At 39.7% G+C, this 13191-nt stretch overlaps 2 protein-coding genes across 3 annotated transcripts in view; both read left to right on the plus strand.

Moving 5' to 3' along the window:
• LOC117804666 (chemokine-like protein TAFA-5) overlaps positions 1–13191 on the plus strand; it is a 197793-nt gene that overhangs the window by 166943 nt on the left and 17659 nt on the right. For both annotated transcript variants that reach the window (XM_034672964.1, XM_034672965.1), the window contains exon 3: positions 9206–9333. In XM_034672964.1, coding sequence (XP_034528855.1) covers positions 9206–9333 — 128 coding nt within the window. The remainder of the gene's footprint in view (positions 1–9205; positions 9334–13191) is intronic.
• Positions 2658–3194, plus strand: LOC117804665 (prefoldin subunit 4-like). The gene has a single exon (XM_034672963.1). The coding sequence runs from the start codon at positions 2673–2675 to the stop codon at positions 3078–3080; it is 408 nt and encodes a 135-aa protein (XP_034528854.1). The 5' UTR covers positions 2658–2672; the 3' UTR covers positions 3081–3194.

A 13191-nucleotide genomic window follows, 5' to 3' on the forward strand; every position in this document is an offset into this window, starting at 1 on the left:
GCTACCAGCTTATTGAAGTGAATCAGGAATTATGCTGATTTGCCTGTTAGAGCAGCCCACCGGTATACACAGTGCTGTGTACCACTACTGATTTATGTGTGAGAATACACAACCCTGTTAAGATCCAGCTGCAAGAATAAATATATATATGCGCAGGTTAAAAATTGTCAATTATAACACAAGACTAGGCTTTGTCCCTCTGCTTGGTACAGTCCTTCACGTTTTCTGATGAATATAAATGCGATCAAATGTTGAAAAAGTTGCATTTTTTAAAACTAATGTGCAGTTCAACCGTATCTGGTGTCCAGCATCAGCAGCCCTTGACGCTCTGCTGATTCTGCTACCTGCCCAGCCCATATCTGATCTGTACAGTTTGTAATTATCTTAGCACATCACCTTATCACAGCACCATCTTTCAAAGGGTGCTGCACTGCATTTATTACAGCAGATCTGATCTGTCTTTAGGTCTACTTCCCTCCTTTCTTGCCTGCTTTCCTACTATCTTCCTCTTCCTCTTTCTCCCTCTCTCTCTCTCTCTTTCACACACACATACACACATACACACACATGCATGAGCCCATCTTTCTTCTGCCATCTCAGGCTTGGCATGGCATTAGACAGAATTTATTAGGCCAAGATGCTGGCTGTTGACATGAGTGTGATCTACCATTTGGTGGTAAGATAAGTGTCCCATGGAGGATGTAATAATGTTCTCTCCCCCTCTTCTCCTTATCTCCTGCTGATGAAATCACAGCTGATACCTTTGCTTTACACATAGCATAAAAATGTGTGTGTGTGTGTTTATTCCAGGCTGGTGTTTACTTGTGTGTTTGTGCCTTGCTGCCAGCCTGTGTGGGTGTGCGGACGTGTTTAAGGGATGTTTTCATGTCATATCACCCTTGAATCTTCTAAGTTTCAACATAAGCCACTGACCTCCCACCAGCAGAGCCTTGGTACGGTCGAATGGTAACAGATAGCGGCACTATCAGCCAAGATGCTGCGAGGAGATGAGTTTAGTTACTGACGCGGGACTAAAGGTGACAGATAAGGGCTGTGTCTTAACTTGTCTTTACACTTTGATTGCCCATATGATAAATTACAGTTACCAGACTAGCTGCTTTTTAGCAAAAAATGCAAAAACACTTCACAAGCCTTATGGTTCTTAAAAAGTGAGGAGGTTAGCACATCATTTCACACTATCATTTTTGGCTGTTCAGTCCAAAGGAAACATAAAATAGTCCAGGGCTCAAGAGACCTAAATACCTTTGCGTGTGGGTAAAGCTGTTGTAGCTAGCTATGTTTTAAGTTTAAGATAAGACTCTTGGTGAATTTCTGAGCATATACAACGCATCAGAAGTAGTTTAAAAAGTTGTATTCTGATACTTCTATTTCACAGTGAAACTGGGTCACCCAGAATCCTTTGTTACTGCTGCTATCTAAGCTAACTACAGCTGGCATCGTCCTCAACTGGGACGATGGTCCTGTGGGCAGGGTTCGGCTCAGCTCAGCCCAGCCAAACATGCATCTCTCTCACCAAATCAAACGTTGATGGTGAAAATAGCACAGATAAAAGAGAAGGTAGTGCAGAAATACAAGGAAATGTTATTCAGGACTACCACTACAGCCTGCCCAAAAGTCACCCACTGCCAGCCTCCTTTCTTTCAATTTCAGACAGAGTATTAAGGTGTGACGCAGACACCCTGCACAGAGTAAGTCCTCCACAGATCAGTGCACCTTAGAAATACGTGAGTTAGTTTGAGGACTTCAAATCTCTTAACTCAAACTCAAAATACGTCAACCGGACTGCTCAGTCCTTTTGAGGCAATTTCTTAAAAATTGAAGATTAGAAAGCCTGAAATGGATTGTTATCTGTAAACCAGGGGCAGCCACCAAGTCCTTTTCAGCTGACAAAACAAAAGAACAATGTCCAACTACAGTGTGAAATCCATGGTCGCTTTGCGTGTCAAGCACATAATTTCCAGCGGGGAGATTAATGTTTACAGTATGATGTAAAGCCTGGATTAAATCCACAGGCTCTCTCATCAATCACTCTTGGGGTGGAAGGGTTTGTATGTAACTGGTGGTCATTGGTGGCGTAAATGCCTTCCTGGCAGCAAAAATGTATCAGCAATGGATCCAGTGCAGAGCCATGTTAAGAGATGCCAGACAGCACACAAGACATTTAATGATTCCTAAATGAAGAAACAAGTAGATCGTGAATAAAATTGCCAAAACAAAGTTGCAAACTTAAATAAAAAAGCACAACTATTTTGCTCTCTTTATTCACATGTATTTGAACACTAAAATGTTTTGTGACAACGTGCTTAATTCGCACAAGCAACTTGCTGCCTTCACATGTCAAATTGTGTGTACGCAAAGTTGCAAACCTGGTAATGTTAAATTGGGCGATGCTAACTTGCTGGTACAGCTGGAATAAAGTGACATACAAAAGTTTCCACAATTTACCAGATGATCCGACCTCCTAACTCACTTTCCTTAAAGTAAGCTCAGCTTTATTCCTGTATTGATAAAACAACACCATAGATACTATCAATTGGTCCTCTATTTTCTCGATGAATGAACCTCCACTGGTCTGTTCCACATCATACATCACCTTCAGATCTTCATGCTGATTGGCCATAGCCACAAGAAAGATTAAATGCCAAGCCAAGATGGCAGCCACCATGAAGGGACCTGTGGCAGTTGAAGATGTGAACGTCACCTTTGAGGATCAACAAAAGATCAATAAGTTCGCCAGGAACACAAACCGGATGACTGAGCTGAAAAAGGAAATAGAGGCAAAGAGGAAATCGCTGCAGAACCTTCAGGATGCCAGCGATGACCTGATGATGTTCGATGACGACACTCTGTTGGTGCCTTATCAAATCGGGGACGTCTTTATCAATCACGCCCAGGAGGAAACGCAAGAAATGCTGGAGGCGGCCAAGGAAGCTCTCGAGCTGGAGGTCAAAGGTCTCGAGGGGCGGGTGACAGCGATACAGGAGTTGTTGGGGGATCTGAAGATCCAGCTGTATGCCAAGTTCGGTAACAACATTAACCTGGAGGCTGATGAAAGCTGAGCGCTCACATGGACTTTGACAGCTTGCACCAGTGTGGACTTTTTGTTCAGTTCTTGTCTCACATCCTCCGAATGCTCGCCGGTCGGGAAGGACTCGGCCTGAGCGGCATCGATTTAAAGCTTCTGTCTTCTTTTCGGTCTTCACTTTAGTTTTGGTAAACATAATCACAAAGTCAACAATCAATCAATCAATCAAGCTTTATTTATATAGCACCTTTCATACAAATAAAATGCAACCCAAAGTGCTTTACAGCGATTGAAAACAAGAAAGAAGCAGAAATGAAACAATGCTAAGACATTTTAGTGGAAGATAATAATAATGATAATAATAAAACTAATAAAAATACAAATTAAAAATAAGAACAACATAAAAATAAAATAAAATAGAGACCAATGCACACCAAAATAAAATATGTGTAATTAAAATAAGTTAAAGCATCAAAATTAAGAAATAAAAATAGTTAAAATAAATAGATTTAAAAGGTAAGGATGAGAGTTGAAAAATAAAACTAAGGCTGAAAAATATCAATAAAACTGAGTAGATAAATAAAATTAAATAAATGAATGAATAAATACATAAAAATAGAATAAGATAACCGTTAAAATTACTAAAATAATAAAGCAACATTTAAATCAATATTATATTAAAAGGTAGGTAATACAATTGTTAAACCCTACATAAAAGCCAGACTGAATAAATACGTTTTTAGTTTACGTTTAAAAGTCTCAATTTACAAAGGTAAATACTGTGGATATAAATAAATGCACGTCTTTTCTGACACATTTTAATCAGTCAGTTATTTAATACTCATGTTTATTTGTACTTTGTTGGTCAAACTGAAGTAAAAACGCAAAGAAAAAAAAAAAGAAAGATTAAATGAATATTAGGTTATTCAACACTCACGAATAAGTGAATGAAGTGCGCCGAATATGTCCCAAATTTGTGTCATTTGCACACTTGACTTGTGCAATTTGCGCCATTGTCGTTCCCGACAAGAACTTGCGTCTTATTGCGTCTCTAAAATTGTCTTTAAATGTAATCCACTTCAGAGAATTATATTTTTGCATCACATAAGAGCTTCTGAAATTCTCCTTAAAGCCTAGGGGGCTAAAAGGTCATCAACATACATCAGAGAAGCTGAAGTAGCTTTAAGTCATCGTGTTACAAGATGTGAAATGTTTGCAGCACAGACGATTAATCTGAAGAATCACATAGAAATCTGTGACACATTAGACTCTGTGTTGATCATTCATGTGATAACTAAGGTCTCAACTGCTGCTTAGTGAAGGCCAAAATAGCTGTTTTATGCACATGCAGAGAGGAGTATGCGTACACGCACATTGCAGAATTAATTAGCTCATTACTAATACTTTTCTTACCTGACAGCACTATACATCTTCATCAGCTGAGGGTCACTCCACTGGATGGTAATTCAGAAGTAAAACAAAACCTGTTAGTGAGTCATATGAGTGACCTTGCCGACAAAATGCATTAGAGAAATTTACTTGGATTAAACCGATTTATGTTGATTAAATAAGTAAAAGGAGAAAAAGTCGGATATCTGATCTGACACATTTCTTGCATTCAGCTCAGTAAATGGCATATTTTGAATGTGTTCTCTGTTTTTTTTCTCTTCTGCTTTCTTTTTTGGAACCCACTTACATTTACAAAGCCTGCTTCACACCCTCTCACCTGTACTACAATGACTGCTGCTGAGGTACTGCTGGGTAGATGCTGATTTAGAACAGTATGTTGTTCTCCAGATTTACATAAAATGGAAATTTGTCTTTTGGCACTGGCATACTTCACAGAATACATCAAGAGTTATCATGCAAAAGACATGGAGCAAATAAATGAATGTATGATGGAATGTGAACAAGACCAAAAAGGTTCTCTAAAACTGAAAGGCAAGGGCAAGCAGAGTCAAACTGTGCATGTGTTTGCGGCAGTCTTAGGGAACACTCATTGGAATATTTCCATTAATAGAAAAGAGTGTTTTCTAAGATTTTAAGCATAAAAATCTTATGTTTTTATCACAAATTGGTGCTGTAGTTGGATCATCTGGCTGTGTCTTTTTTCAAATTCTTGACTGTGATGTTTCCGAACACAAAAATGATAAGATAGCAACATGCTTGATCAATCGTTACTTTCACTGTGGGAGACAATTTTCTTTATCTCCCATTTTGTCTTTTTGACAGATCACTATAAGCACATTTGGGGTCTAGCTAATATCTACTGAGGTTCAGTTTCAGCTTATGATAATGTGGATTAAATCCCTGTAATTACAGTGCACCCAGTTGTTGTTTATACAAAAGCAGTGGTCTTAGAAAGCTGCCCTGAGGAACACCCGTACGTTCATGCCAGTCAAAAACAATGTAAATGTTAATCTTGGAACAAGCCAGATTTTATTATCTCAACACATTTATCTTTCCATATTGGAAAGGCGTAAAGAGAGGCAATTTAAGGCACTGTTTTTGTATCATTCTGAACCCCTAAAGGAGACAAACAATTGAAAATAAACACTGTTGATCCAGAGAGGCAGATTGGGGCTAACATTCAGCCAAGCTAGCACTTCATTTGAGGCTTAGCTCCAAGCATTTATTAATATTTAGAAATGGAAATGTAAGAATTGGCTGTGTTGGTTAACTGTATCAAATCAATAACAACAGCATGTGGTTTAATGTGCTTATGTAAGTTCAGCAGAGTTTTGTAACTACTCTGAAAAAAGAACTGAGTAAGGGGGCTTGTTTGTTTGAAGATGTTTCCATCTGTTTAATATTTCATAGCTCATTCTCAACTAACTGCATTGTCCCTGAATTGAAAAGCTAGCCTTGAGGCAAAGTACAGTAGCATAATGCAATTCCACATCAAGTATCTTTCCAGCTGAGTCCACCTAACAGTGAAATGCTTTACATCCGTAACAATGTCGCGGTTGACTTTGCTGACACTGTGTTCACAGTACTTCCATTATTTAGCCATGTAGTGCTTGAAAGGGTATACATATTCCATGGATTGATTGAAATATAGATACTGTTTATGGTAAAGAGATATTACCATTGGGTACAGTGCTCTGTGATGATCTATATGGGTGGTTATGACAGCTACTGAAGGTGCCCTTAGAGCAGATTTATAGATATGGAATTGTGCACAATTCCCTTATGTTTTATAAGAGCGCCAGATAGCCATGAATGCAATGGCAAAAGAATATGATGTATGCATTGCCTTTAATTCATTCTGGGATACATAGCTACCTATTAGAAAAATGCTATTCCCATCCATAAATGCATACCAACCTCAGCATAAATGTATGTACCTGTCTCACTTTATCTGCCCTATGTTATGTTATGGTCACAAATGTTATATATATACATTTATCCTTTACTCTGTCTTCTTCCTCTTGATGTCACTTCATCTTTTCCTGTTTCAGTTGTTCTGATTTACTAATTCAGGTGGACAAGTTCAGTTCCATTTTACCATTGTGCTGTGAGCCAACCTGAGACATATGGCTTTAATTAGACACCTTATCTTCAGATGGGCTTCTTATTAAACCAAAAAAAGCCCCTCATTATACCGTGTACGTAGTAATTAACATAATGATCCTAAAATTTGCTTTCCCTTACTGTCTTCCCTCCAGCAGTAGTGATATTCATAATCTTTGTTGATTTTGTGCAGAGGAACATATTTTTGTTTACAGAAACTTTGTTTGTTTGCGATGCAATCTCCACAGGGTACTTTTAATGTCTTGGAAGGGGCTTGAAGATTGTTTTGTGCATCTTAAGTTTTTGGCCTTATTGCTGCTTTTATGTTGGCTAGAGCTGATATTTTATTTCAGCGGCTCTCTTTTCAAGAGCCACAGGTTTAATGCAAATCAGTGAACCTTTGACATCTTCTTTCAGATGCTCATTTATGATTCATTCTGCCTCTTTGCTTTTCCCAGAAACAGATATCTGCTTATACAATGCTGGGTTTTCTTTTAGATCACTGCTGTAGGAGCGCAGTGAAATTATAGATGTTATTGATGGCTTATAAAAGACAGTTAAATGGCAGCAATGCTTTAGAGCAGTGAGTTTATTTCCCTTTGACCAGCAGCAGCAATTGTCCTGTTTGAACATTGAAATCAGCTGAAGTACAGTAGTTCATTCGAAGGGATTTATGTTATAATATTGACAGGATTTTCATTTTTCAGAAGTAATAAAAACGTAATATTGTTTGTGTTTGTGTGTTTCTAATAGTTCATTTTAATCTTAAACACAAATGTGAGTGACAAATCCATGTATTCAGTTTCTCCTGGGGTATGAGTATGTCTACATTATAAATCACTAATTTAGTGACCAATGGCGCCGACAGCAAAGATGTTGAAGTAGCTTTTTTTGTAACAGACAGGGGCAGATCTAGTGGGTGGCAAGGGGTGGCCATTGGTCAGTTGTGCAACAGGGTAAGCTAGAAACCACGACACCGTAAATAATCTGTGTCAAGGTCTTTCATTTTGGATTTAAAACATTTAATGGCCCTATCTCCTTGAATCATTCTGCAATCAATTTCAGGCTGAGGGTGCTGAATACCCACAAGACCTTTCCCCAATTTCTGTTCAGGCTTTTGGGACCCTCTGGGAAAAACACAGAGATAGTATGATAGCAGGCCAAGAATTGCATTAGAAATTAAGGTATATCAATGTATCAGCTAGGGCTGTCAAAATTGCTCCAAAATGACGTTTGAATTTTCCCTCTAAAAAAAACCTATTGGTTCGAACCATTCGAATATCTATATTTGCGCATTATGTCAAGAACAGGTGGACAAACTAATACAAGGAGACATAACTACTTGTATATGTATTTTTATTTCAGATATAACATGGCTAAAACATACCTACACATTACAAAACAAGTAAATGACCTAATGGCCTATACTGTAACACTTTTAAGACCGTAGACCTCTCGCTCCCTCTCCCTCGCCAGTGCAGATCTCTTTTCATTCACTATATTCCCAGCGGAGGAAAAGACGCTTTCAGAGCGCACTGAGGATCCGGGGACGGAAATATTTCTCTCTGCCGTCTGCTTCACACTGTGCATGTGCGACTCCTGTGACCTGTCCCTGACCCGTCATGCAGTGCGCCCACTCGCAAAGCATGTGTTTTTTTTTTCACAGTTGAATATTAATTTTCAGAATCGAATCTCCGTTTCTTTTAATATGCAAATATATATTCAAATTTAGAATATTCGTTGACAGCCCTAGTATCAGCCTACATGTTGACAGAGATGTTCATACTTTCAACTGTGACTTCAAATAAACAACCAATTTTTAAGCACTTAAAGATTTCAGCTAGTGTGTGCTAATTGTGTGGTTGCATTACTGTAATGTTAGTAGTTGAAGTAGATGTTAGTATTTGAAATAGAAAGGGTAATTACATACTATCAATTCTTGTGTGTGTACATGTACCACCCCACCCTGCAGAAGTCAGTGCCCCAGTTTGGCCCCCCTAGTCCCTAAAAGTGTGGACACGCCCCTGGTGACAAAGAAAACATCATATTTGTGATGACTTATGGAATATTCAGAAAAGTACTTTACTCTCATGTTGTTTGTTTGTCACTAGATGTTGTTTATTTTTTCAAACTTGATGATGGACATGGCTAAAAACACATTCATCCTGCTTGAAATGTGGCAGTATGGACTGTAAACTTGCTCGATATTATTTGTGGTGTTTGATTATATTTACCTGACTGATCACGGCTCTCTCCATCTGTCTGATTCCTTCCATCTTTCCCTCATCTCTCACTGTCATCCCCTACTCTCATATCTCTCAATTGTCTCTTTACCTCATTGCTTCTCACCCACCTGCATATCCAATCTTTCTTCCAATCCATCCCTCTCCATCTCTCCATCTTTTTCTCTCCATTTATATGTATTGCAACATTTTTCTCAAATCTGCCCCTTTCCATCATTTTCAATCATGTTAAATCTTTGCTCATATCTGTCACACTCCATCTGTTATCCCCAAACCCACTCTCTCTATTTTAATCTTTACATCTCTGCATCCACCTCTCTCTCTATCATTTCTCTTCATCTGTTTATTTTTCTCACCTTCCTGATCACACTGTGTCTCTCTTTTTTCCCTGTGCTCTCCGCAGCTGGTATTGTTCGGAAAAAGCAGTGGTGTGAGATGGTGCCATGCTTGGAGGACGAAGGCTGTGACCTGTTAGTCAATAAATCTGGCTGGACTTGTACACAGCCCGGAGGCCGAGTCAAAACCACCACGGTGAGTTCAGGCTCTCTTTTAGCCCCCCAGGTTACACAATCCACTCACAGACCAGTAGGCATTTGAAAAATCTGAGTACTTACTGCATCGGTGGCACTAAGAACAACATGACTCTAAGAGCTGAAAATGAAGCGTTTTCATAAAAAAATAAATTTTGGGTGTGAATGGAAAATTTGTAGGATAACTTCTGTTAATGAAACAATAATGAATTAACAGTTCTACTTGCCAGTATTACTGTTTAGGAGTGATTTTAACAAGATTGATCATTTAACAATATAACACTTTTGAGAACTGGCTCTCTGAAAAACTGAACCGCAGTGATACATCCAGGATGAGAGTATGTTCAAAGCTCTGTTTCTGTTCACTTATTTTGTGGCTCAATATTAATATTATTTTTTAAATCATCATTGTCAAACTGCTACATGAAAGAACACTGATTTTAAGAACAAATGTTCAGACTAATGAAGTTGAGAGTCAGTATTTTTTGCGATAGTTTTCGAACAGCGTTCCTTAATTCTTTTGTATCTAAACGCAGCTACAGCCTTAAATGCTCTGGTATGACCAGAAGCTATATGTGGTTATTGAGGTCTACAGTTTTTACAATGCTAGAACCTCAGATAACTCATTATTATCATCAAGATGTAGCTCATAACTGACTCCAATTGAATCAACTCCAATCCAAATACTTCAAATTACACACGCTGTACTATTAAGTACCTCATTCTGATTGGTCACTCCAAAGCAACACAGTTACAGTCATGGTTCTCCTGATCAGCTTTTTTCAAAGGCTGGTGATGTAGATCTATTTACAAACTGTTAAAGTAATCATGTTTGAAGGAGTCCAGTAAATATGTTAAGACACAAAAACATGGAGCAAAGCGATAGAGATCCACAAAGCTGAAGATGGTGCATGAAGTAAACACGTAACTGAACATGATGTGGGATTTGATGGTTTATTAATGGAGAAAAATATAAATAACTCATGAAGGAAATGTCAAAGACCCTGTTCACCATGTTTTGCTTGTTGTGAGAGTAATTATAGTCAGCATTGCTGATCGTAAGACGTGTAAGTTTCAGAAGAGCGAGGTTAGTTCATATGAAGGAAGGCAGAGTTAACCTTTACAATGGAAGCTGCTCAAACTGAGCATAACAGATTATTTTCAATGGAAGAATTCAAACTATTTTTAAATCAGTAAAGTCACTTCCAAGTGGTGTTGAAAAATTGTTTTTGTTAAGTGAGTACCCATGTGATCGGCAGGGTGATGTATAGTGATCAGGTGAGGAGGAACTCTTTCCCCTGATCCGTGGACCCTGCCAGGGCCTCTGCTCACGTCTTCGGGGTTTTAATCTGCCACAACGATCCACTCACTCACTTTACATCATCTCGTAACTAACGTAGCTAGCCATAAGTAGGCTAGCAAAACTTTGGGTCAACGGCCATTCATTTCTTCTGCCTGCGGTTGATAGAAACAGTGCTGATAAGTTCATTAACAATGAACTTGACCAGGGGCGCTGGTGGCCTAGCGGTCTAAGCGCCCCACATATAGAGGCTACAGTCCTCGTCGCAGGGGTCGCCGGTTCGATTCCCGGTCGGTTGACCATTTCCTGCATGTCTTCCCCCACTCTCTACTCCCCACATTTCCTGTCTCTCTCCACCTGTCCTATAAAATAAAGGCAAAAAGGCCAAAAATATAACTTAAAAAAACAAAACAATGAACTTGACCAGATGTTAGTCTTGGCCACTGCAGCTTTAAACAACCCAACAAGTAGAATCTTCGGTATTACTAAAAAATGAACACACCATCTGTGCTACCTGCTTTAATATAAACCCAACTATTAACATATTGATATTGTTGGGCCTGCTTGAGTACAAGTGCTTGATAACAAAAGAAAACCATTCACTTTTCAGAATTCCCTGTAAATGTTTGTTTCCTGTGTTTCTGTTCTTCTGTTCAACGACACATGCCGTTTGTTTACCTCCTCAACGCCTGCAATTAGCTTGAATTAGAGATGCTCTCAATGCTAATTATGGCAGCAGATTGGGGGGCCAACCATTCGTGTTGTCTAAGATGCCGCCCATTCATTTATCCGCCCGTCCTTCATACACCCTGTTTCCAGCTCTTCAAGCCTCCTCCTCTCCACTTCACCTCAAGCAAACAAACACACCTTCCCATCCTCTTATGTCCTCCCACTGCTTCCAACCCCTCCTGCCTGCTTTACAAGCAACATAAACACTGTTGCTCTTACGCCCGTATGCACAGTCTATACTGTAGCAATTAAAGAGGTCTCAGTTGAGAAACGTGTTACACAACATGCATGCACAACACAGCTGCCCTATCTGTGAATGTCAATGGGTGAACACTGAGGACCGGTGGGGCATCATTAATGCATCTGTCATGATTTAGTCATCAGCTGAGTAACTTGTTTATGCTTTTCTGCTGTAAGACAAACACACATACATATTCAAACACAAACACACACACACGGCAAAGCTGATATACACACACCGAATGCTGAATTGAGATGATGTGGGGTTTTTTTATCAGTCAGCTGATGCCCCTGTGCTCTTAATATGTTTTGATTCGCGTGTGTGTCTGACAGTGTCTTGAAAAAACCTGGTTGAGGAGGCTCAGGTGACAGCCCTCGCATGTTCCATCTATAATGTAATTTGTTATCTGGGCAGGCAGATAGCCCACACAGACATACTTTGATAGGTAACATAAAGCTGGATCCATTTATTATATTTGACAGATATAAGAGCTTGTGTTTGTGTGAGTGTGTGTGTGTGTGTCTGTGTGTGTGTGTGTGTGTGTGCTTTAGGGGTTTGGAACATGCAAACTAGGCGGTCACTGTGTTCGAAGGCTAATACATCCAATCTCATATGTTAACATGCCCTTCTGCTGTCTGCCGGCATGTCTTTCCAACCATTTGCATATTCATACAGATATATGCCCCTGCTTTCCTGCATGGGGTGGCCCTGTACGCTTTGGCCTACTTGTACATTTCATATCCTGCTTAGGGTGTCAGTCAATGTACCTCACATCGGCTTACCCTGACAATATGCAAGACGTGACAGGTATTTCTTGCTTGCTTCATTGGCTACTTTAAGCTCGGTGACAGCTAGTCAAACGGCTGGACAGCTCTGTGCACTCATCTGTGCCGGTCCAAGTGCATTTGTGTGTGCGGGTTTAAACAGCTTTAAACCTGTCAGGGACTCTAATAACTGGGCAGCAGGCTGACTTGGGTCATTGTCTAAAATTCTTCTTAAAAGCACTGAATTATGTGGATATATGACGTGGCCTGATTTGACTGCTCCCTTGAAAGTTGAGGAACTCTGCTTTCCAACTATTCATGTTCCTTAAAATGCCTTAAAAGCATTCAAAAAATTGCATAAAGGTCTTGTTATCTGCAGGCCCAGGGGAGAATCATGCGTAAAAACAAAACAAACAATTTCCTCCTCAGCCTCCCTCTAGTTCGCTTTGAATAAATGGCCCCTTCCCTGCGGCTTTTCAAGGTTAAACCCAAAACTGCAGCTGACCCAATATTGCCTTAGGACGACTGTTGGCTGTGCACAGTCCAGTGAGCATGTCCAACCTGTCTGTCAGGTGTTTGTGCAAAAACATCAATGCAGACAAACAGACACGTCCCTCGGGGCATTTGACTCAGCCAAGACAATCTGACTCAACCCCACAGCCCCATAAAGGGCTACTTTGGACAAATGTCAGGAGGCGCTTTGCGTGTATTGGTCCAATGTTTGAGAGTTTGTGTTTTCCCTGTCAAACAGAGGGACATTGTTGTTCAGCACGACACCGCTGACCTCCTCTACCTTTAGTTGGAATCACTGCTCAGTTTGTGTGC

The sequence above is a fragment of the Notolabrus celidotus genome, chromosome 21, assembly GCF_009762535.1.
Source record: "Notolabrus celidotus isolate fNotCel1 chromosome 21, fNotCel1.pri, whole genome shotgun sequence".
Taxonomy (NCBI): Eukaryota; Metazoa; Chordata; class Actinopteri; order Labriformes; family Labridae; genus Notolabrus; species Notolabrus celidotus.

Bases quoted from the DNA above. Each gene is read 5' to 3' on its own strand.
- LOC117804665 (XM_034672963.1), top strand. From the start codon at position 2,673: ATGGCAGCCACCATGAAGGGACCTGTGGCAGTTGAAGATGTGAACGTC.